General features: G+C 35.3%; 6 protein-coding genes across 6 annotated transcripts; 4 read left to right on the forward strand and 2 right to left on the reverse strand.

Annotated features, from left to right (window-relative positions):
- The first annotated feature begins 323 nt into the window (after positions 1-323).
- On the forward strand, positions 324-4,913 carry CarT (Carcinine transporter). The gene is made up of 8 exons (XM_076136284.1): positions 324-460; positions 775-1,014; positions 1,330-1,485; positions 1,567-1,825; positions 1,906-2,532; positions 2,625-2,806; positions 3,392-3,574; positions 4,659-4,913. Exons 1-8 carry the CDS (start codon positions 407-409, stop codon positions 4,845-4,847), a joined length of 1,890 nt encoding a protein of 629 aa, XP_075992399.1. The 5' UTR covers positions 324-406; the 3' UTR covers positions 4,848-4,913.
- Positions 4,914-5,764: 851 nt separating this feature from the next.
- On the forward strand, positions 5,765-7,414 carry Catsup (zinc transporter catecholamines up). The gene has a single exon (XM_076136285.1). It carries the CDS (start codon positions 5,835-5,837, stop codon positions 6,888-6,890), a length of 1,056 nt encoding a protein of 351 aa, XP_075992400.1. The 5' UTR covers positions 5,765-5,834; the 3' UTR covers positions 6,891-7,414.
- On the reverse strand, positions 7,403-8,456 carry RpS18 (ribosomal protein S18). Its single transcript, XM_076136286.1, has 3 exons — positions 8,306-8,456; positions 7,977-8,162; positions 7,403-7,706 (listed from the first exon to the last, which is right to left on the reverse strand). Exons 1-3 carry the CDS (start codon positions 8,306-8,308, stop codon positions 7,437-7,439), a joined length of 459 nt encoding a protein of 152 aa, XP_075992401.1. The 5' UTR covers positions 8,309-8,456; the 3' UTR covers positions 7,403-7,436.
- Positions 8,457-9,445: 989 nt separating this feature from the next.
- Positions 9,446-17,044, forward strand: Fs(2)Ket (Importin subunit beta Fs(2)Ket). Its single transcript, XM_076136288.1, has 10 exons — positions 9,446-9,606; positions 10,510-10,751; positions 10,839-11,019; positions 11,112-11,371; positions 11,452-11,638; positions 11,889-13,030; positions 13,115-13,285; positions 13,398-13,520; positions 14,025-14,317; positions 14,476-17,044. Coding segments are annotated over exons 1-10 (2,658 nt in total). The 5' UTR covers positions 9,446-9,548; the 3' UTR covers positions 14,477-17,044.
- A 1,242-nt stretch (positions 17,045-18,286) lies between these two features.
- On the forward strand, positions 18,287-22,411 carry Ahcy (adenosylhomocysteinase). Its single transcript, XM_076136290.1, has 4 exons — positions 18,287-18,502; positions 19,008-19,198; positions 20,995-21,147; positions 21,309-22,411. The coding sequence occupies exons 1-4, from the start codon at positions 18,481-18,483 to the stop codon at positions 22,233-22,235; spliced, it is 1,293 nt and encodes a 430-aa protein (XP_075992405.1). The 5' UTR covers positions 18,287-18,480; the 3' UTR covers positions 22,236-22,411.
- Positions 22,412-22,890: 479 nt separating this feature from the next.
- On the reverse strand, positions 22,891-24,802 carry mRpL15 (mitochondrial ribosomal protein L15). The gene is made up of 3 exons (XM_076136293.1): positions 24,605-24,802; positions 24,366-24,520; positions 22,891-23,573 (listed from the first exon to the last, which is right to left on the reverse strand). The coding sequence occupies exons 1-3, from the start codon at positions 24,704-24,706 to the stop codon at positions 22,946-22,948; spliced, it is 885 nt and encodes a 294-aa protein (XP_075992408.1). The 5' UTR covers positions 24,707-24,802; the 3' UTR covers positions 22,891-22,945.
- Between the last annotated feature and the right edge of the window lie 295 nt (positions 24,803-25,097).

Here is a 25,097-nt window from a genome sequence, read left to right on the forward strand (position 1 = left end):
AGATGTCAGTCAAAGCTACGACCCTCGACAAGAGAGTTATGCCACTAATAAAAACACATACATATGCCCAAATGAAATACATGACAATGTGTTTACGTCGGCAACCATAATCAGATAAATAAAGAACTAAGTACTCACTTACGTGATAGAAGTTGAACTGACCTATTAAAAACTTTTATAAGCATTCTCCAATAGGTACCTAATGCAATGTTCGATTCTACATGTAAGCATTTAGCTTTGGCTGACGATAGTACAAGACTATCGCATGCGTAGCCAAGTTTCCTATTAATTAAATTTATACTTTATGGCTTCTTCTTCAAACGCGAAAGTGTCTAAAACGCTGGACGTAAATGGACGTCACTAAATTAACGTAGTTTTTGTTTGGTAGTAATTCGTGTAGAGTGTAATGACGCAGAATGGCAATAATACTCCGAGCTATGGCACTCAGGATAAGTTATCGGTATGATTTTTTTTTCTATAACATGCTTTCATGATGTTAGCTTGTAAACAATGAGTACTTCCAAAGGTTGCAAGTGTGGGTCGTGTTACGTAGATGTAAATCAATAACTGTACTGAAATAATTAATAAAATTATTATATTTTTATAATAGGTATAAATTTGGCTATCAAACTTTTGAAAGGTATATTATGCTAATACATTTCTTTACGTACATAATTAACAAGGTTACGTTAGTTGTACGTGATCAAGTACCTAAGCGGTAAGCGCACTAGTCCCTTAAAATATTATGCTAAATACATACTTACTTTATTCAAGGCAAGTGAACCAAATGATGCCATTGACTTGGACGACGTGCTGCCGAAGATCGGAGAGTTTGGCTTGTACCAGAAGCTACTATTGTGGTTGGTGTGTTTGCCAGCCTGCTTGCCGTGTGGATTTTGTGCTTTCAACCAGTTGTTCATGACAGATGTCCCGGATCATTGGTGCAGGGTGCCTGAACTAGAATTACTTAATCTTACACAGCAACAGCGCAAAGATTTATCTATACCTCGAAAGGTAAACTTACTACTCAATATAGTTTTGGTAAAAATAGTATGAATACAAGTATCATAAATCGCGTTTGTATAATTAGACAACTAATTAACATCGTTACTTAAGGGGTATCGGTTGAAAATACGGGTATCTGTCAATGGTAGAAAGACAAAAATGGAATTTCAAATTGAGCAGTCAATATTAGAAAAATCCTTCTGCTAGACATCCCCTTGGAACTAAGTCTTAGGCCTAGATTATACCACGCTCTGGTGAAGTGAGAGTAAAGTGATATCAAATGAATAGATAAATGAAAGATTGTAATTTAATATTTGTTTATAGGACAATATGACCTTCGAAAAATGCTTACGATATTCAGTAAACTGGACAAGTTACATTTCAAAAATTGATGAAGCCGACGCAAATTGGACGACAGAGCCGTGCTTGGATGGTTACGAATACGATACATCTGAAGTCATTTCATCAGTTGTAATAGACGTAAGTAAAGCTACATAATACTATCAACGAAGTATCTTTTAATACGTTTAATTTCCTATAACATATTATTCATATTTTTAGTTCGATCTGGTCTGCGAATATGACGTCTATCCAACTTTAGGTTTAGTAGCACTTAACGTAGGAGGACCTGTAGGCGTGTATACGTTTGGACTACTAAATGATCGCATTGGACGAAAGAAGTCTTTCTTTATTTGCCTGAGCACACTTCTGCTTGGAAGCCTGATGACAGCGTACGCCCACGAGTACTGGTTCTGGGTAGTGGCCCGAATCATAGTCGGGTTAACAATACCAGCTGTGTATCAAATACCTTTTATCATTTGTAAGTATAAAGTTAACAAATAAACATGACGGTGCAATCAATATGTATTGGTATTTATTCATCAAGGTAATTTTTTTCAGCTTTAGAATTAGCTGGGCCCAATTACAGATCTTTCGTAACTGTCATGACTTGTGTATTTTATACGCTGGGGTTGATTCTGTTATCTTTGGTTACATATTTACTAAGAGACTGGAGACTTCTCGCCTTGGCTACTTCAGTACCATTCTTTTTTTACTACTTATATTGGTTCGTACTACCAGAATCTCCGAGATGGTTACTGATGCGAGAAAAACTCGAAGAAGCTAATAATGTCCTACAAACTATTGCGAAAGTCAATGGCAAGGAGCTTCCCGAGGAGTTCACAATAAAACTGCAGAAACAAGTCATTGAACAAAAGGAGAAAGGAATAACAGAGGCGAAATCTGTGAGCGTATTTGCTTTATGCAGAACACCGAACATGCGGCTGAAAACATGCTTAATAACTCTTAATTGGTGTGCTTCAGAGATGGTATACGTTGGCCTCAGTTATTATGGTCCGGCCATTGGAGATAATCAGTATATGAGCTTTTTCTTATCTTCAGCCGTAGAGATCCCCAGTTATCTAGTTTGTTGGGTTCTAATGGATCGTATCGGCCGTAGGTGGCCTCTCTGTTTGTCAATGGTGATAAGTGGAATATTCTGCATTGTTACAGTACTACTTCCTAATGGTAGGAACAATTTATTAATAGTTACTCTGCATTGAATTTAACCCATTCTTGTATATATTACCTACATACACCGAACCTAAATAATTTTCCAGATGCTCAAATGGAAACCCTAATCCTGTATTTAATTTCTAAATGTTTTATATCGGCATCCTTCTTAATAATATACCCTTATGCCGGAGAACTGTACCCGACGGAATTAAGAGGTGTCGGTATCGGAACATCGGCTTACATAGGCGGCTTGGGTTTAATAATAATTCCTTTTATAAACTACTTGGTAAGAATAAGTAGTAACAACAGCTATAAGTAACTTTCGAGATAAATCATACACAACATCATAGCAATACCATAAAATTTCACTTTACCAAGTATCTCGTGTGTTTCAAGCATACAAAATTGCACAATTTAATGCCGCCGGCATGCTAAATCACTATCAGAATCATCAAATTATTGCTAGTGCACCTGTTTTAGTTAAGTTTTGGTTTGAGGTTTTTACGTGATCATTTATTACCATGTCACTAAAACAACTATGACTTTCTATCTAAGTAGCACAAACACAGCTAACGGGTCATTTTAACCATTATCAATCCACGTCTATATTTTACGTAATTTACGATAACAGTTTTAATAACCTGAATAAGGTATCACTTTTTGTTTGAACAGTTGCAAATACTTTAATTTCGCGCGTGGAGAAAAATTCACTATAGATATATTTTTATTTATGAATTTATTAGAACTAAGAACACTAATAGACTATACTTCGATTATAGAGTTTAACAGTTATCTAGTAAAATCACGCCTGTTATATTCGCGCCTCTTTTTAGTAAATACATTTCTTCAAAAATGTAATTGATGTTTACAGGGTTCCAGTAATCTAGTGTTGCCTCTTGTTGTGATGGGTGCTGTATCAGTCGTAGGAGGACTTACTGCACTTCGGCTTCCTGAAACGCTACATACTTCTTTACCCCAAACTGCTGAGGAAGGGGAAGAATTTGGAAAGAACTGGACTTATGCTGATTGCATGAACTGTGGGGATCAAAAGCAAGTAACTTTATTATTATATATGTTACTTTAAAAGCCCGAACGGTGGTAAATCCTAAGATTTTCCGGTATAACCTAAGATTTACCAACTCGCAATGGTAAAAGTCCGAATAATTCTTTTATTTCGAACTTTTACCTATATTCACTTGATGATGTCGAGATGTCGCCGGAGCCCCGCTTCGCGGGGCTCCTCCTTCTGGGTGGTTAAAAAAAAATAACCACGAAGGCTAAGGTGGGAGCTTCGCTTCGCTCGCTCCCACCTTAGCCTTCTAACCTAACCTACCCATGTCGCTATGGCCAAAACTCCTTCTTTATAACTATGTCACAGTATATTATTATACCGTGAAATAGTTATAAACATAATTACGAAGGAGAATTTTTTTATATATCGTAACATAGTTTTTAAACTCTGGCTTGTTCGGACTTTTACCATTGAGAGTTGGTAAATCTTAGGTTATACCGGAAAATCTTAGGATTTACCACAGTTCGGGCTTTTACAGTAACATATATATATCAGCTTAGCCTTTTTTCCAAACTATGTTGGAGTCGGCTTTCAGTCTCACCGGATGCAGCTGAATACCAGTGTTTTACATGGAGCGACTGCCTATCTGACCTCCACAACCCAGTTACCTGGGATTTAACACGATACCCTTCGGTAAGACTGGTTGTCAGATTTTCTAGCTTCTGACTACTGTTAACGACTGTCAAAGATCTTCGAAATGACAGCCGGGACCCACAATTTAACGTGCCTTCCGAAACACGGAGGAACTCGATATGTGTTAGATGGTCACCCATCCACAGAACAACCTCGGCAAGCATGGCTTAACCTCAGAGATCGATCCGCGCGGCTGTCGGTAACTAAGCCACGAGTTCCTCCAAAGTAACTTAATTATTAACAAGTTATTTTTTTTAAGGTTATTAGTAAACGTCGCATTGGCAGTGGCCAGCTTGAGGCCATGGCTAGTGCAACCTGTTTCGAAACATCAATAAAGCCTTGTAAAAATGCGAATTTGCTTTAACAACACAATATCTAAAGAGAAAATACTTTTTATTCCTAATATTAGTTCCCTTTGATTTTTTACAGGAAGGCGGTAGATGCTGATTCATATGAAAATTTGGATCAATTAGAGCTAACACCAGCATCTTTGGTTGACGACGAACTACCAGATATACCCGACATCAGACGCAATTCAATGCGCAAGCTTGTGCGACAGTCAAGTATAGTCGAAACACAGCGAGATATTGATGGCAATATGAAGATGACATACTGGTTTTAAACTTATAAATAAGTATATTTATTACGTCTACTACTACAAAAATACACAACTTTAAATACATGCCAGTTCAAAACTTGCGGTGTTTTAATCCCTTTATAATTAAAGATTTAATGATAAGTATATACTTCGTTCGACATTCAGTTGAAAATTTGAGTTACCGCTATTGCCTGACCGGGAGTAGAGATCCTGAGTAATTGAAAATTCCTAGTTCCGCAAATCTGAGAGGTTGGTGGATTAGAAGGTATTTAAACGTTTGATAAAGTACAAAAAAAATATCAAGAACAATGTTTTATTAACTCATTGGCAGAATGTTTAAATAATTTATTGCTCCATGTCGTAAAAATGCAAATTCAAAAAAAAATACCTTGCCAGCATGAATAAATCCTTTTTAAACGTGTCATTTTGTCACTGGAGTGTGGGATATTTTAGTGATGTAATTAGGTAAATTGAATTAGATGTCGATTTTTCTACTTTCACTTATTAATAAAAATACAGGTACAATCATGTCATTGCATCGTGTGATGCACTTTACATTAAATAATAATATTATTCATTTAAATGTTTTGTTTTAGTAATTGCGTATGACGTGTGTTATAAGCTATTGACATCCACGTCATCCACACAAAAGTTAGGCGAAGTTATGTTTACAAAACCTTAATATAATATTTTAAAATGTACATATATGGAAATAGAAGAAAGGACATGTAAACTTGCATGCCTTGGGATTCTTAATGACAGTTTTGCCTAACCCTTTACAAATACAAATAGTATTTACAGGTTCATAATCCTGACATTTAATTCCTCAATACCGATTTCACTTATTACACCTTTTATATTAAAATATCGTACATCAATAATGTAGGTACCAAAATTATTGTAAGTCGATATATTTTTCACATCCCTACATAGTTCTGTTACTGATAATGTCATCATTTGACATGACACTTAGTGAGTGTGTTGTCGAAAAAAGTTTTTAACTTCGTTACGATGTTTTATCCTAGTAAAGGATTATTATTACGACTAATTCTAGCTTGTACTGTAATAGTGGTATTAGGTCATAGCCACAGTCATTCTCATGACCACTCACACGGAGATGAACCACCAGCATTTAAGTACTCTAAAGGTGCGAACGAACAATACAAAAAGGAAGAAGTTTTGACTGAACCGGACTACGATTTATACATCAGAGCATTAACATCAACTCTTTTTATAAGTATAGCACCTTTTATCATACTTTTCTTTATACCCATTGACGGAACTGCCGAGAAACAACCGTTACTCAAGATTTTACTGTCGTTTGCGTCCGGCGGACTCCTTGGTGATGCGTTTCTTCATTTGATACCACACGCGCTTACATCTAGTGGCGGCACTGAAGGACATAGCCACAGCCACAGTCACTCGCATGATGGAGAACATCATGAGCCACATGACATAACTGTTGGGCTTGGAGTATTGGGAGGCATCATTACTTTCTTAGTTGTGGAGAAAACTGTTCGATTATTTGATGGAGGACATGGCCACTCCCATGGAACAGATAAGAAGAAATCAGATGACAAACAGAAAAAGAAGGGGAAGGATAAAAAGGAAGAAATTAAGATAGCTGGGTACTTGAATCTAGCTGCTGATTTCACCCACAACTTCACTGATGGATTGGCAATTGGTGCTTCCTACATTGCTGGTAACAATATTGGCCTGATTACCACAATTACCATCTTTCTACATGAAATCCCCCATGAAATTGGAGATTTTGCTATCCTTGTGCAATCTGGATGTTCTCGTAGAAAAGCAATGTTTTTGCAACTTTTAACTGCATTTGGAGCTGTATCGGGTACTGTGATATCTATATACCTCAGAGGATCAGGTGATGGACTTGTTTCATCTCTCATATTGCCGTTCACAGCTGGAGGCTTTATTTACATTGCAACAGTATCTGTTATACCTGAACTCTTGGAAGGTTCAAATAAGTTCTCCCAGTCAATAAAGGAGATTGTGGCACTCCTTGCTGGAGTCTACATGATGGTACTTATTGCACAATATGAGTAGGCATTGTTGGCCTATTATATTTTTTTTTGCTTAGTTATAGGTCAAATGTAAATACTATTTTTACATTGTACTATTTTCCAGTAAATCAATGAGCATCACATGTTTCCTTTATTATCATATAGTTGCTGTTTAATTATTTTATGTTGTTAATTCATCTGTTGAGTGCCTATCTGAGAAATACTTTTGTTGTTAAGTATAATGCCTGCAAGTTACATATGAGTTTATTTAGAGCCCTGATTGAGTCTAGTAACTATTTTACCTATGATGTAAGATATCTTTAAGGTTATTGAATTTTGAACTTCCCTCCTATTAAGGTCCTACTGATTGGATTTAATCTAAGCATTTTTTATGTTTACATTCTACAGTTTTATGTATATTTCTGATATCTTTCTTTGTAAACTAAAGAAGTGGTATATGTTATAGTAGATTTATTATTAGAGAGAATTTGTATTGTATGCTTGAAGTTAACAAAATAAAGTGAGATCAAATAGATGAGTAACAAAATAAAAGTCTTTATGCAGAAATGATGTTTATTATTGTTATAAATTACTTCTTCTTGGACACACCAACGGTTCTACCTCTCCTACCGGTAGTCTTAGTGTGCTGACCACGCACACGCAGGCCCCAGTAGTGACGCATACCCCTGTGGGCACGGATCTTCTTAAGCCTTTCCAAATCCTCACGGAGCTTGGAATCCAAATTGGAAGAGGTGAGCTGGCTGTACTTGCCATCAACAATATCCTTTTGCCTGTTGAGGAACCAGTCCGGGATTTTGTATTGTCTGGGGTTTGACATGATTGTAACAATCTTTTCAACCTGAAACAAAAGAATATATAATACTCAGTAACACTCCATATTAATATCCTAACCTTAAGTTCAGTGGTCTCTGGAAATGACTAAAATATAATCTTGGTGAATGTTAAGAGTCTAATGTCTGATATACAGCAACAAGTCCTAGCAATAAATTTAAGTTGAAGAATCCTTTAACTTCGAATGAAAAATAGACAATTATAAGCTACAAGAGCTAACTAGTTATTCAGAGAGTTCTATAGCACCAGTCATAACGTAACAAAACATAGTACAAACCTCCTCTTCAGTGCATTCACCAGCACGCTTGTCAAGATCAATATCGGCCTTCTTCAGCACAATATTCGAATATCTACGACCGACTCCTTTGATGGCAGTCATGGCAAACATAACTTTACGTTTGCCATCGATATTCGTATTCATAATACGAAGAATATGTTGAAACTTGTCTGGAATTACCAGCGACTGAAACAAAGTTGACAGTCATTTTAAACACTGTTTGTATCAAAATATGAATGTAAATAGCACCCCTAACTATACAAGAACACACTTCATCACTAATTTAACAGTTTTATAAAATGATTGAGACAACAATCAAAGATTATTACCATTTCGGCAAAATTTGTTTTGTCAAACCACCACTAACAACCACGGTTCATGGGGTAAAAGAATGACATTGACAGAATACGGAAAGAGTTGCCAATTTGCTATCACAGACTATAACCGCACAGATTAAAAAATAACGTTAAAAATTGCCAGCATTGCATTGGAATGGGATAGCACGATAGGTGTCGACAAACAACTTGAGCATTAGTAGGTAGGTATTCTGTTTTAGAAAGTAAACTGAACGTAGACCCAGTGCAGAAGACTCTGGGTTTACTGTTCTATTGATCGACCATTTTCAAGTGACCAAACGATGACCTGGGGCCAAACGGAATTCGACATTATTTATAATCATAAGAATTCCGGTATTTGTGGGATCCCGCATATTGAACATCGTATTTTTATTTATGGAACTTAAATAAATAATAATTAATCAATATTACTCTACAATCAATAATTAATGTCGAATATTGAAATAAATAAGTAGGTAATTAAATATTGTTGGACAACTCACACACGGTCATTTGACTCAGCGTATAGTAATCAAATAACTGATAAACATACTTATATACTTTTTAAATATGTACATAAATAGATAAATTGACAATAAATACAACATTTAAATGACTAAATGTTGTATTTATTTATCACAGAAAACGGAAATAAAAAAACTTACCCACACTACATAGGTACTTGAATTTGTTCTTCTAAATAAAAATATTATGGTTGAATGTACAACCATTCCTAAATTAATGTTAGAGATGTAATATATAAATTTAAATTTAGAAATTTTATCAAGCATTCAAATAAAAAGTTTGCAGGAAATTACGACTTCCAAACTCTTCCAATCCCGCGGAGGATTCGAAATTCCACAATATGTGGAATTGGAAATTATAGCGGGATCTAGCAATACCGAGATCTCGTTTATGCTGAGATTAGAAGACCTAACCCTTGGTAGGTACATGTCGCTAACATTTTTGTTACGTACTAACGATAACGTAATCCAACATTGATAGTGGTTGATTTTTCTGAATTGCTGACTGGGCTTTTGAGTAGTTAGGTACTCGGTAGAGCATAATTAAACCTAGGAACAATTTGCTGACAACACCAAAATTTCAACAGGGAGTCTCTAATTTTTACAAATAGTAACATTTCATCAATGAGTGTTCTTCCGTCGGTGGTGTGCCGGTTTCTTAATTTTTACGGATCCCAGTTTTTAGCTACAGTTTTAAAGAAACAGTGAATACAATGCATACGGAAACCACGCTAACACTTATACAAATATTGGAAAAAACTATATCACCAGGTAAGAATCCTAATTACAATTTACCGTACATGTATGGCGCTTCAGGTCGTCAACCGACTTACTTATCACCCAACGTAACTGTTTCAAATTATATATTACTCTCTAAAGCATTGGAAATGACTGAGTTATTATATTGTATTAGGCCTTTGTAAACGGTTGAGAATATAACAACATTCGATGTAATGTGGATGACAAAGATGCATAACTGTCATGTTAGGAAAATTCTAGGTTCACCTACAATTCAAGTTTCATTCCAATACGCGGCAATAAAGTGCTAAGACAACTTAAAATGTTGTTATTCTCCAAAGATCTGTTGGTGTACATGTGAATATTGTGTTATTTTGAGCACGGGCTTTCTCTTGTTTGAAGGTTATAATTTGTAATCTATAACACCTTTGACATTCCTTCCGTTTTTTATTCAAAAATGCTGTTTAGTAGCAGACACCACTTGTTACCATCTTCGTCTAGGTTTTGATCTGATTATATGTATTTTAATACTATTTCTCTTTGTTATTTGACCCCATTAGTAGTTTCTGTCAATTGACACCACATAAATGTAATAAATAGCAAGGTGTTGATATAGACTCTATACTGTGTATGATATTAACTAAATGCATCTGATAACCAAAGTGATGCTCTTGAAGTCTATTCTGTATACATAATCCTTTTTGCGTGATAAATGGTATAGACAACAGTATGATTTTTTAAAAAGCTTGCTACAAGTTATCTTTTACCCATTTTCTTTATAACTACATTATAATGTATTATCACATGGCCATTGAAATATGAAGGTACTATAACTCATATTGTTAAATAGTAGCTATTTACAAATGAGCACTCTTAATGGATATAATCAATCAGTAATATTTAGATAACAGTATTGAAAAACTTATAAATTTTCAGATCGAAATGAATTGGAAGCAGCAGAGACTTACCTTGACCATGCAGCAGGCAACAATTTTACAACATTTATCAAAATGTTGTCTGATGTCTTGGTCCAAGGGGGGAACAGTCAGGTGGCAAGAATGGCTGCTGGATTACAGCTGAAAAACCACTTGACCTCCAAAGACCCTACATTAAAACAACAATACCAACAAAGGTGGCTGGCATTACCTGAAGATATCAGATTGTATATTAAAAAAAATGTAAGGCAACACTTATTTATATACCTACTGACAATATCATCATATCATGAAGTTGCCCAAAAATCAGCTATATGTTTATGATTACAGATCCTAACAGCAATTGGAACAGAAAACAGCAGGCCTAGCTCAGCTGCCCAGTGTGTAGCTTATGTAGCAGTTGCAGAGCTACCAGTTGGACAATGGAATGACCTTATACCCATGCTTGTAGAAAATGTTGTCAATGCTCAATCAACAGAACTTAAAAAGGAAGCAACCCTAGAAGCAATTGGTAAATGATAACCAATTTTGCTAAAGTGGTAGATCTCTTTGGAAATTAATAATAATGATTAATTCTATATGCTTCTACCCATGTGCTTACAGGTTACATCTGCCAGGAAATTGATGCTGAGGTATTGACAGAGCAAAGTAATCCAATACTCACTGCTATTATACATGGCATGAGATCTATTGAAACTAGTAACCATGTAAGACTAGCGGCTACTCAGGCATTACTAAACTCATTGGAATTTACTAAAGCCAATTTTGATAAAGAAAATGAAAGAAACTTTATAATGGAAGTTGTTTGTGAGGCCACACAATCCAGTGACATGAGGATCAGTGTTGCAGCTCTCCAATGTTTAGTGAGTATCCAGTTAAAGCTAGATGCCACATTCATTATTCTGAGAATGCAACAACAATTACAAACCTTACTATTTTTTAGGTCAAAATTCTCTCACTGTACTACCAATATATGGAGCCTTACATGGGGCAAGCACTATTCCCTATCACCTTAGAGGCTATGAAATCTGATGTTGATGAAATCTCCCTTCAAGGCATAGAGTTTTGGTCTAATGTCAGTGATGAGGAGATAGACCTTGCCATTGAAGAAGTTGAGGCAGCAGAAGCAGGTAAGTGTTTTATATAATATCATCAGATATCTTATTTATACTTGAATCAAATTATATTTTTTGTATTGTTATTATGATATAATTTGTTAAAGCTGGGCAATTTGGGACCTCAAGCACCCATAGAGCCCTGCAGCTGTAAATTATTATAGGACCTCTGCACTGCTGATGTTCTCATTACCAGTTACATGTTTAATGTGAAATAACTTATGGTTGGATCAAATTTTGAAAGCATTTATCTTTACTTAACTAGGTCGACCTCCAGCAAGAACTTCGAGATTTTATGCTAGAGGGGCATTACAATACCTTGCCCCAGTACTCATGCAGAAATTAACCAAGCAAGATGATACTGATGATGAATTGGAATGGAATCCATCTAAAGCTGCATCTGTTTGTCTTATGTTGTTGTCCAACTGCTGTGAAGATGAAGTAGTTCCCCACGTCTTGCCTTTCATCAACTCTAATATTAAAAATGAAAATTGGAGGTACAGAGAAGCAGCTCTAATGGCCTTTGGATCTATCCTCGGTGGACTCGAAGCAAATACTTTGAAGCCCTTAGTGGAGGAGGCGATGCCCACTTTGATTGAAGCAATGTACGACTCTAGTGTTGCTGTACGGGACACTGCTGCCTGGACATTTGGCAGAATCTGTGAAATCGTTCCTGAAGCTGCTATTAATGAAACTTATTTGAAACCTCTTCTAGAAAGTCTTGTTAATGGACTAAAAGCTGAGCCGCGTGTTGCCGCGAATGTTTGCTGGGCTTTCACAGGTCTTGCTGAGGCTGCTTATGAATCAGCCGATTGTGTCGATTCCAACCAACCAAAGACATATTGTATGTCAAAATATTTCGACTTCATTGTGCAGAGACTCCTTGAAACTACAGATCGTCAAGATGCAGCACAGCACAATTTAAGGTCAGCGGCCTACGAAGCACTCATGGAAATGGTCAAAAACTCACCCACTGATTGTTATGTTACTGTTCAAAAGACGACTATGGTTATTCTCGAAAGGCTTCAACAAGTTTTACAAATGGAGAATCATATTTCAAATCAAGCTGATCGGTCTCAGTTTAATGATCTCCAAAGTCTGTTGTGTGCTACATTACAATCAGTCTTGCGTAAGGTAACACCTGAAGATGCGCCGCAAATCTCAGATGCTATTATGACAGCACTGTTAACTATGTTTGCCGGAAATGCTGGAAAAGCGGGTGGGGTACAGGAGGACGCTCTAATGGCTGTATCTACATTAGTTGAGGTGTTAGGAGAAGGATTCTTGAAATATATGGATGCCTTCAAAAGGTACCTTTATGTTGGACTTAAAAATCATCAGGAATATCAAGTATGCATCGCAGCTGTGGGCCTCACGGGCGATATATGCCGTGCATTGAAAAGCAAGGTTAGAAATATAAACTAATACTGGTACGATATGTGACTTTTAGATTTTGAATAAGTTTTAATTACAATACGGTTAATATTTCAGGTGCTACCCTACTGTGATGAGATTATTGTTTTGTTGTTGGAAAATCTTGGTGACCCATCTATTCACCGCTCAGTGAAACCACAGATTCTATCAGTGTTTGGTGACATTGCTTTGAGTATTGGACCAGATTTCGCAAAGTATTTTGATGTAGTAATGCAGATGCTTATGCAGGTAGTTATAATATATAATTAAAACACATTCACAGTTTATGTATCACTAATAATATTAGGTCAATTTATACAATATTTTTTGAACAAATACATTGTATTGTATTATTTTGCAGGCTAGCAATGCTCAAGTAGATCGTAATGATTACGATATGGTGGAATATCTAGGAGAACTTCGAGAAAGCGTACTCGAGGCCTACACCGGCATTATTCAGGGCTTAAAAGGAGCAACTGGCGAGGTGGGTTATTTTGAATTAGTTACTAGCAATATGTCTATACGTTTTTAAGTAGAAAGAATGGCATTAAGAAAATCAATTTATGTTCAAGTTGGCCACTCGTCATTGAGCTGGTTACCAGTAATAATAGCCTCTTTAACTCCATATAACCTTTGCGAATTGGCATATTCACCAGAACGCGTATGAGCCAGATTTTATTCAGAAAGTATACTTACTACTGAAACAAACTATTTTATCTGATTAAAAAAGTAACCATTGCTATAACTTTTCTTTGAATACTGTGATGGACACATACATTATTTTGTTTATTTTAAATGCTTCATTGTTTTGCTGATATTATGTCAGTATCAGTTAACGATAAACCTACAATTATCTTAATCGTAAAAGTATGATGATAGCAAAATCATTTATCGAAACGACAACAAACAAAGCCATTTCGAATTCGATTATGTCGGTATTCTACCGAACGGATGTCGGACGAGTCGATGACGACGAGGTCGTGTGCAGGTGCGGTCGGACGTGGCGCTGGTGGAGCCGCACGTGCCGTCCATCGTGACGTTCATGATGGCCGTGGCGTGCGAGCCCGAGAAGACGGACGGGCACATGTCGGTGATCGCGGGGCTCACGGGCGACCTGTGCACGGTGTTCGGCGCGCGCGTGCTGCCGCTGCTGGAGACGCGGCCGCTGCTGGACCTGCTGCAGGCGGCGCGCCGCTCGCGCACGCCGCGCACCAAGGCGCTGGCCAACTGGGCCACCAAGGAGATCCGCAAGCTCAAGCAGCAGGCGCCGCTCACTAGCTGGCGAGTACTCCCTGTTCTCGGTCGATCGCCGACTCCTCATGTGGAATCCGACGGATCGCCTCTTGAATCGATTTAATATTGACGATTAGATTCGACCTCGCGTCTTACGATGAGTTTCGTTTTAACGGCCGCCTAACCGTTCTACTATTATGTTTCAGATTTGAAACGTCGCGCTGCCACAGTGACATAACGCAGTTTCAGACGACTTACTGCTGGTAAACTCGACTGTGTTGGCAGGCATATAGTGTCCATATTCATAAGTCGTTAGGTGCATTCGTTTAAAGGCCTTATTTGTTTTTAACTCTATTCCGACGATTAAAGTAGGTAGTCGTATCGGAGGGCTAGTATTCGGGCCTATATAATTAAAATATTGTAATTATATATCATCCACAATATTACGATATTTATGATTTAGTTACGTGTTACCATAATTGTAGCATAGCAACGATTAGGCCATTGCTGTGTTTACTTTACCGAGCTTTATACCATGACAAAGCAGAAGTAGCGTATTAACCTTATTGATACTTTATAAATACTACGAATTTAATTGTGTGACAATTATTGACAGTGTTTATGAGCTAATAAATTCCTGTTTATCATTGGTAATAGTAATAAATTGTTTTGTTTTTATTATTATTTGTGTAGAAGGCTTAATTTGTTTATGCAATCATATTTTAGTTTATAAATCACCTAATAACTGCAGGCCCCAAAACAATGCACTTAGCGTAGCATTATTGAAACTTTGATGTATGCCTGACCACAATCTTTCCATAATTATCTTAAAGTTGAAAGCATTTTTCCTATTTGGTATTATAAATACAGACAGTGGCTGTGGTATCTTTACTTATGTGAGATAAAGTGATAGTCTGAAAGAAGATTGTATGTTAGATGATGTATGTTACTTTAGGCATGCACATGTGCAAGGGATTATGAATTTTATAAATTATTATTATGTTTTGTAAGATGTATGAAAGATTTTATGAATGGGTAAGAATGCATGTAGATGCGTGCATGATTATCTCAGATATTTTATAAACTTAGGCATTGTCGATCATAATGAAAATTCGGTATAGAATGTATGTTTAAGATTCCGTCGACGTTACTCGAGACTGAAGGACGCCATATTGGCGACGAACCATTTTGTTCATCACAATCAAAAGCTAACTACAGTTTAAAAACTGTCTATAACATGTTAGGACACTTGCAACAGCAATATTCTTAACAACTGACAATCTAATTTGTGATGAATAAAAGGTGTCTTTGCCTTCTGATCTCAATATCACATTATTGTACATATGTAATTAAAAACTTTTGTTTCTTTGATGTGTTCTGATGGCAACTAGTAACAAGGCCTTGGAGTTGGCTCCTGTTATTGAAAGAGAAGAAAAACAATACACAAGTGCTCTTTAATAAGTAGGCACTGACAAAAAATGCCATCAAATTGTATACAATTTTAGCCAAACCTATTATAATATCAGAATGGGTATTTTCACCAATGTATTCAGTCACTTTTTTACATTTTATATATTTTTACTTAGGTATCTTTTTTGTTGATATTGTTAAAATGTAATTGTATTACTTATTTTCTTTTATTTTGAAACTTCATACTCATCGAATGCCAAATGGATCTTGTGTTTCAATTGTTGAATACATTGGTAATAAACTTGTTTTTTCCGTGCTTCAGATTATACAATATTAATAATGAGTAGTTACTTCAACGCATCGTTTACTGTTTTTTTTGTTGTTATCGCGACCACGTCGTATCAATATTTTTTTTAAAACCACGAGGCCTTTTTTCATGTCGTATAGCTCAAAGCAAATCTTCCAAGTTCGCATTACTAGTAAATAGATCTAATTTTTTTAAATAAAAATGTATTCACCGTAATACTCTTAATACCTAGTTGATAAATATTATAATTATGTGATGATCGATGATCATGAAATTCAGTCTAACGTCATCAAAGAGTACCCAGAAAGGGTACTAGGGTAACTTTGTTAGCTGTACCTCTTGGTTTTCCATCACACATTAGGTGATTTCAGATTAAAATATCTGCAACTCTCGTTTGTCAGAATTTCCAATACAATTACATGTCTCCAGAATGGATTTGAATTACGTACTATCCTATAGTTTCTATGTCGGCACGAAAAAGTCAGTGTAAATTCTCATTAGATTTCGGAAAAAATAATGTCGATTATTTCATTGACTAATGCTTTTAATACCTATATTTTCGGATTAAGACTAAGAACGTGTGAATATGAAAATACCCTTCATGTTGTTTCATTTGATTTTGTGTCTTGAGTGTCTGCTAGTCTGTGAGCATCACTGATAGGAATGATGTTTGCGCGAATTATGCAAGAATTTCTTATGTGAAGTGTGTCATTACTACTATTTACTTATTTTACGTTTTTATTTAAATTATATCATATCTATTAGAGAAGCCACAAATTGGATACACAATAATTCTACAGATAATTCCAAATGTCATACAAGTTACGTATGTACTTATATTTAAGTATGTGAGGAGAATATGTGAGGACTAGTGCCATGCCATGAAAGGTTCTGAATTAGAATCATAGGCATCGAGTCAATGAATACCACCCACTTTTCCTGCGCGAATCTAAAATCAATTAGTTATTTTGTTACGCCGTATATTTCTATTCATTTGAATATGACTAACTGCTATCCTGTAAACTGTTCTATGGTGATTAAACAATTTAGAAGTTAAATTGAGTTTTAATTGTTTACACTGCACTTACGCCATTCCCAGGCTGAGCGCAGACTTAGCAGGAGCGGATCTAGGGGTGTCGCGGGTCATGAAATAAAAGTTGACTTCTTCCACTATTTTATCCCGCTAAGGAAGCTTTCTGGGAATATTAACTTGTTATTATTAGTTTTAATCTAGAACCTAAATGTTAAATTTCATACTTTTCCAAAAACGATAGAAACTTTAACCTTTTCATCCCCTTTCAAACCCCATAGGGGATGATTATCTAAAACACTGAAGTTAGATGATAAAATATGTGTTTTAGTGTTTAACTCAGATAAAGTAGGTACCTTAAGTTTCACTGTTTCAGCTAAATAAACGAAAGAACTCTTTTCAACACTTTTTAGTCCGGTTATTTTAACTCCAATCAATATATTTTGAAAAACGTTATGTGACATATTTTAAAAAAAATATATATGAGACCCTCAAACACGAGTTTTACATTTTGTTATTTCGTTAGCGTATGAAATCCCATTCCAACATTCATACCATATTTTAACCCCAGGGAGTTTTTTGAAAACATACATTCTCTGGTCTCTGTCTACCGCTATGGGGAGACGTGATTGTAGAAGTAAACATGTATTTATTTATTTCAAAGAAAGATGGGATGGTTTTAAACCCTTGGGCAAAGATTAAAAAAAATACAAATACATATTTATTGTTTTGTTACTAGGTAGGTAAGTAGCTACTTAAGTACGTATCTGTTAAGTTTAACGTTTCAAAACAAGAGCTTTCTGTCTCCCAAAATTTAACGACCTCTCACGCAACCTATCATCCCCTATATTACTTAGCCCATGTGGCATAATTTTCTAAAAACACTAAATCGTGTATTTACTGTTCCTAGTCGAGGATCTACAATATAGTATCACACTTCGGAAAATAATTGAAATTAAATTTTTAATCCCTTGGGAGATGATTTTCAAAAAAACACTGATATTCCCTACTTCAATTTATAATCTAGGATCTAATTATAAAGTTTCGTATTTTTAGCTTCATTATTAAACAAACTTTCTTCGTTTCTTTATTACAAGCGTTGGGCTTGACAATAATCAAATTAAATAATAGCTAGTATAATAACCTACGCTACGACGAGACGAGATAATAAAGTTAACTTTACTACAGGCTCCGCGTGTCGCGTCCGCCGGCTGAACGGCGAACGCTCGCCCGTGCCGTTTGTTTCTATAAAAGACTCTGTGGTCCATCATTTTATTTTAGAACGATCTGTGGTGCCGTCAAGTGCGCCCTTTCGCCGCCGCGAGACGTTTGTTCGGTCAAGTCTTTGAGCTGAGTTCCCAATTATTACTATTTATTTGTAACTTGGGATCTTAGTTTAATTTGGTGATATTCCAAGGATATTCTATAATACTTTAGAAGTCTAATAATTTCACATCTATCACCATGAAGCCCCCATACAAAATCGGTAAGTGTGTTTTAAAATATTATGCTTGTCGGTAGGTACCTATCAACTTATTTTGAAACTTTAAATTGTTACAATTGCAACGGACAAGTATTGATGTCTAATACCTGATTGTGAATGATTAATAGCTTATTGTCGATAATTATCTACGGCAAGATAATTTTATAGGTTATCTTTAACCACGCGACGAAAAACTAGATAGCCGGTTATAATACAATGGCTCGGTTTTGATAAGAACTCTAAAAGTTCGTAACCAAACACTGAAAATACTAACTCACTCAAATACTGTTTATGGTTTGAAAATAAAAGTTATTTTCATGGTTTCTAATACTCTTTAATCACTTACTCCGCATACCTATCATAAATGATGCTGAATATTTTTTTTTTAACAAAATTGCATCACATTTTCGCCATAGCACAGTTCCTATATTATGTAAAAAAGTAATAACACAGTTTACTAATGAATAATGGTTTATACTGATATTGTTCTATTTCAATTGACTTATAGCTGATGAGAAGCTGGCTGAGCTTGGCCGCAAGGAGATAATGTTAGCAGAGAAAGAGATGCCAGGATTGATGGCATGTCGCCGTAAATATGCTCCAGCCAAGATCCTCAAGGGTGCCAGAATTGCTGGAAGTCTACACATGACTGTGCAGACTGCTGTACTTATTGAAACCTTAGTAGAGCTTGGTGCTGAGGTAAGGCATACACACATTTTATAAAACATTTATGCAAGTAAATTAATTGTAATCATCAGTTTTACATAATATGTATATATTTCAAATTATAATACATATAAATTGTTATACCTAAATATATAGTATATAATAAATACATAGTAGGTATAACACAATTAATATGTATTATAAAATTCCAGTCTATAATAACAGGACTTAGCAGAGGATACTATGAATGATATACACAGTTAGCTAGAATATTATTTGTCTGTATTTATGCAAAATGGAACCACATGAAAATGTTAATTTTTAGTGGAATACTAATGTAAAAGTTGTTTAAAACCTTATACAAAAAGTACTACACAATTTTCGCCTCAAAAATAGGGACTACAAAAAGCAGATTGAACCAACTGCAGCTGATAGAGCTGCACATGTTGTAAAAACTTTGATACCTCAAAAGTATGTGTTTGCTGCATGGTCCCTTTTTGCATAAATAAGGTTGCTTAGGGTAAAATAGTCACCCTACATTTAGCTGATCTAAGTTAAGCATTACATCAAAAATATGTTTTAAATGTCATTTTCTCTAACTGTTGCTACCTATGTCACATGAAATATAATTATTCTATATAGTTTTAGATGTACCTAAAGTAAGAACATTGTTCTATTATTATATAAACTATCAGTCACAATTGAGTTCAATACGACATATACATGACACTTTAAATCCGTTGTAGATATTATCATGTGATAACACACTAAGATAACGGAAGGTATTACTGGGAATATAGATACTAATGCTCTCCCAGAGCTTATCACAGAACTTCAGTGATTTCACAAGACGGAAGTAACAGAGTTTTGGTAGTGGTCATTAAGTTTTAATTTTTTTTATATTATTTGATACTACAATAATATTTATTTTGTCAATTAGTCAGACATGTTGAGTTGTAGAAACTTTAAAGCTAGAGAACAGATATAATAATATTGAAATGCACTTTCAATCATAGTCTCATTTATTTCCACAAATAGCATTATCAATATATCTACTATATGAGTAAGAATATATCTGCTATGTTTATGACATGTAATCAAATAAATTCATTTAATCATCATATCACTGACAAACATTTTGTTTTCTCAAAGGGCCATAAAACACATGCTGTTCTATATCTTCTCAAGAAAACGATAAAAATGAGATAATAGTTATTTGTTATTACAGTGTACCTATTAGAGAGTAAAATTATTTATGAGTTGCTCTGATAGCTATCAGTGACTTTTAACCTTGCTATGTTTAATCTATTCTCTGATGTTTAAACTCAGTATTATTATTATGCAATAACATTTAAATTCATGTTGGTATTCAATTCTCCACAGTTACTGTTTTGCTTACATCATAGTAGTCAGATAAGAGATTGTTATTGTATGCAAATTCTTATACTTATAGTTCTATTTTCTTTATAAAATATTGCATCATTAAGATTTTTTGTCATTATTATTTATGTTATTCCATCCAATTGTTGTTATGATTAAATTTTAATATGACTATTATAAATAAAAAATACAGGGACATTATGATTATTAATTTGTGATAAGATGATGTAACTTGTACCTAAACTTATCACTGGAACTACCCAGCAGATTAGATAGGGTGCAGAATCTGTGATTCCTTTTAGTGTTTAGGAATAGGGTATCAGTGCATCTCCATAGAAGAGAGTACTTAGTCATGCTTTCTGCACATAACTGTTATAATTAAACTTAGGAACATTTGGGTTTTCTTTTAAGTAAAGTATAGCAAATGATTAATATTCACTTTATTACAGATCCAATGGTCAAGCAGCAACATCTACAGCACCCAAGATGAAGCTGCAGCTGCCTTAGTTGCAGTTGGCTTACCTATTTATGCATGGAAGGGAGAAACAGAGGAAGAATATACTTGGTGCATTGAACAAACATTGGTTTTCCCAGATGGAAAGGTAATTGCTAGTAGTGTTTTTATGTGTGGTTAGGTGATGAATATTTTAGTTATTATTTTCCTCAACATTCTCAGAAATATTGAATTTCTTTTCCTTATGCTTGGACTTGTTTTTCTAAATGCCTGATTTATTCACAAACAACCTTATTTTCTTCTTTTTAGCCACTGAACATGATTCTGGACGATGGAGGCGACCTAACGAATTTAGTTCATAAGAAGTTCCCTCAGTACTTAGAAGGTGTCAAAGGTATTTCTGAAGAAACAACAACTGGTGTCCACAATCTTTATAAAATGTTCCGTGAAGGTCTCCTGAAAGTTCCTGCTATTAATGTTAACGACGCTGTAACCAAGAGCAAATTCGACAACTTGTATGGATGCAGAGAGTCCCTACTTGACGGCATCAAGAGAGCAACTGACATCATGGTGGCCGGTAAAGTGTGCGTCGTTGCGGGATACGGTGATGTCGGTAAAGGATGCGCACAAGCTTTCAAAGGATTTGGCGGCAGAGTAATCGTAACTGAAATAGATCCTATTAATGCTCTCCAAGCAGCTATGGAAGGATTCCAGGTTACTACGATGGAGGAAGCAGCTGAAATAGGACAAATATTTGTAACAACAACCGGTAATATTGACATCATCACCAAAGATCACTTTTTGAGAATGAAAGATGATGTGATTGTTTGTAATATTGGTCACTTTGATTGTGAGGTGGACGTCGCGTGGTTGGACAACAATGCTAAGAAAGTTAACATTAAACCTCAAGTAGACCGGTATGAGCTTGCCAATGGAAACCACATTATTGTACTTGCGGCCGGCCGTCTTGTCAACTTAGGTTGTGCCACAGGACATTCATCATTTGTTATGTCAAACTCCTTCACCAATCAGGTATTAGCACAAATTGAACTGTGGACGAGGCATGACGCTTATCCTGTTGGCGTTCACACTTTGCCCAAGAAACTGGATGAAGAAGTTGCAACTCTGCACTTGGATCACCTTGGAGTTAAACTGACCAAACTTACACCCAAGCAAGCTAAATATATTGGTGTGCCACAAGAAGGACCTTACAAACCAGACCATTACAGATATTAAGATGTGAAAGTGATAAGACACTACTTAATAATTGTTTCTGTATTTCCTAACCACTACATATAAAGTTGAATTAATCATGCACCTAAATACAATTTTAGGTAAGAACATTTTGCCGTTAAGATTAACAAGGGGTTTTGTTTACTGAAAATCTGAATAAATATTTTTAATGTCTCGTATTTAATGTTTTATTCACCTTATTTTCGGCTATTTAAGTATCCTTAATATTTATAAGTAGCTTCTCTTGATGTCCCATACTTTTTTCTACTCTATATATTAATTATCGATGTTGATGAAGTTAATACAACAACCTGTTGGATCGAGATAAATTAAATAGGACCACATTATCAGCCCCCGATAGTTGAAAAGATGCACCTAACAAAAAGGGGAATATTTTAATCTTCAAAAAAGAGTAAAAATTTCGCTCAAAACTGAAAGTTGAAACTGTATCGGAACTGTGTAGAAAAAAAAATGGCCAGTTGCGCCTTTTTTTGCTGATTTCGTCAATATTTTAAACTCAAATTCAGAAAAATGTTAGACGCGTCTTTTTAATAAAGTGATAAACACCAGCTTTTAAATAAAAAATAATCATGAAAAAATGCTGTGTGCTGTTTTAAAGTTGTCAGAATGGATTATAAGGCTGTATAGAAAAAAAGAAACTGTATTATACTCTATTGAACTAATTATATTTCATACAATGACATGACATACGTTTACGAATTGTAGAACTGCAATAACTCTTCATCTTTAGGCTTAAGAATGCATTGATCCTTTAAGTTAACCACCCAACCTGGTTCTAATCCATAAAATATTTGTCTAGGATCTTTCTTCTCACACAACATGATGTAGTTTTCATCATTCTCTAGGTTGGGTAGATCATAGCCATATTTTTGGGCTAACTTCACTCTTTCCTTTGATACCTCTTCTGGATCAGCCAAATACCCTCGAAATTTGGCACTTGTGTAATATTCAATGGCATCGGGTGGTGGTATCATCCTCCTTGGAATAGCTTGGCCTGACTCAAAGAATTTTTTGGGGTTCTTGAGCAAGAACAAACTGTGTGGATCATAATATGCAGTAGTAATAACTCCACCATTTCTCTCTATTGCTGCTATAACCTGTTCACTGGCCCATTGTACCTCAATGTTTATTTTTGCAGAAAAAATATCTAATCCCTCATCAGTCAGATGAATACCAAATTGTTTTTGATCAGGAAAGAAATTATAAACACTAGATTTAATGATGCTAGCAATATCTATAGGTTTTGAAGTGTCCACCCAATCTTTGTCAATTATAGTCTGCAGTTGTTGTAAAGACAGAGGTGGGTATTCCCTCCTGAGACTGAAACAAAAAAAGACAATCATATTAATAGTGTGCTACTACTACTCCTACAACAATTATTTATTCACCAATCTATTTGGTTCTTAATGAGAATCATGAACTAATTTAATATGTAGGTAAAATATAGAAAAATAATAGACAATAACAATGTACTTATATCAAAAATATCTATTGCAAAAAATTAAATGAAGATTGAGTAGATTATAAATTTATAACACCCTAACACCACCCTACAGTGGAAGCTGGGGCTTTTAGTGTGGGCAGGAGAGGGTTGATAGAAAAATTGGGATATTGGCCAGATACCTATCTAGTTATAAAATTTTAAGCTAATTGAGATATTTACTTATTTTTTGATGTAAATAAATAATTATGTATCTCTATGATCTGAGCAGTAGTCTGTACAAGGATGACTATTGTTCTGGTGTTCAATTGCTATGACAGGAATTTTACAAAATAAACTAACAATGATTTGAATAGGAGCTCAAGTTTGGCAATATGCCCATTATAACGGCAATGGGCTTTCCACCTGCTTCGTGGAACCAATATTATGGATTTTATACACCTCGATCTAAACACTTAGGTAAATTAGGCATTATATTCTAAGTAACTAATAATATATCAATTAAGTAAATACCTATAAATAGTTTTTGTTTCTGATAAAACCAGACTTACACCCTGTAAGTCCATAAAGGGTCGTGAACCTATGCTCTAGACTCTAGATCATATCAACCAAATATGATTGCCCGACTTTATACATTTAATAACATACAGAAAAATGTTTTCTTTACTTACTGGTGGCCTCTGTAGTAGTGTTCTTTCGGAACTCTTAGATAAAAAGGATTATTTCCAGTTTCATAACCTAATCTCATAAAGTTCTGTCTCTGACCGGAGCCTTTATTACCGGAGCCATGTTTGTCACCACCGTGTTGGGCACGACCTCGCTTAGCCTAAAAGTAAATAAATAAGTATTTTATCCTGAATACACAAACGAAAACAAATAATTCTTCTACAAAAGGTTGTCTTGAACTTACAATCTTCTTGGAGTTTGGATTATCACGAATATTAGCTAGCGATACCCTTGGCAAGGATCTTAACATAGACAAAGACTTCTCAACTATCTGTCTGGAACCCATTTTGCCTTTTTAATTCATACTAGGTCATAAAAATCTATTTTAGCACAAATAAAACACACTATCGGTGTCTGACAATTTGACAACTGTTTGACAGAAACAGTACTTGGAGGTTAAGTTGGTATAATGGACCCTGAGTGTTGCATGCTATAATTAATAATATCAGATCACGTTAGCCGATATGTTAATAGAAACCATCCTCTTAACTCCATGCATGCAATGAGAAAACTCAGAATCATTAGTAAACTTTTTAGCCTGACTCGGGATTCGAGGCCGAGACCTCTGCACGGCGGCAGTCGCACAAACACAAATTGAGGTAGTTAAGATACCTTATTCAGACCAAGAAAAGTGGACCTCCCGACGTATACGGGACGATTGAGAATCTCAGCTGTGG

The sequence above is a fragment of the Anticarsia gemmatalis genome, chromosome 3 (genome assembly GCF_050436995.1).
Source record: "Anticarsia gemmatalis isolate Benzon Research Colony breed Stoneville strain chromosome 3, ilAntGemm2 primary, whole genome shotgun sequence".
Classification (NCBI taxonomy): Eukaryota; Metazoa; Arthropoda; class Insecta; order Lepidoptera; family Erebidae; genus Anticarsia; species Anticarsia gemmatalis.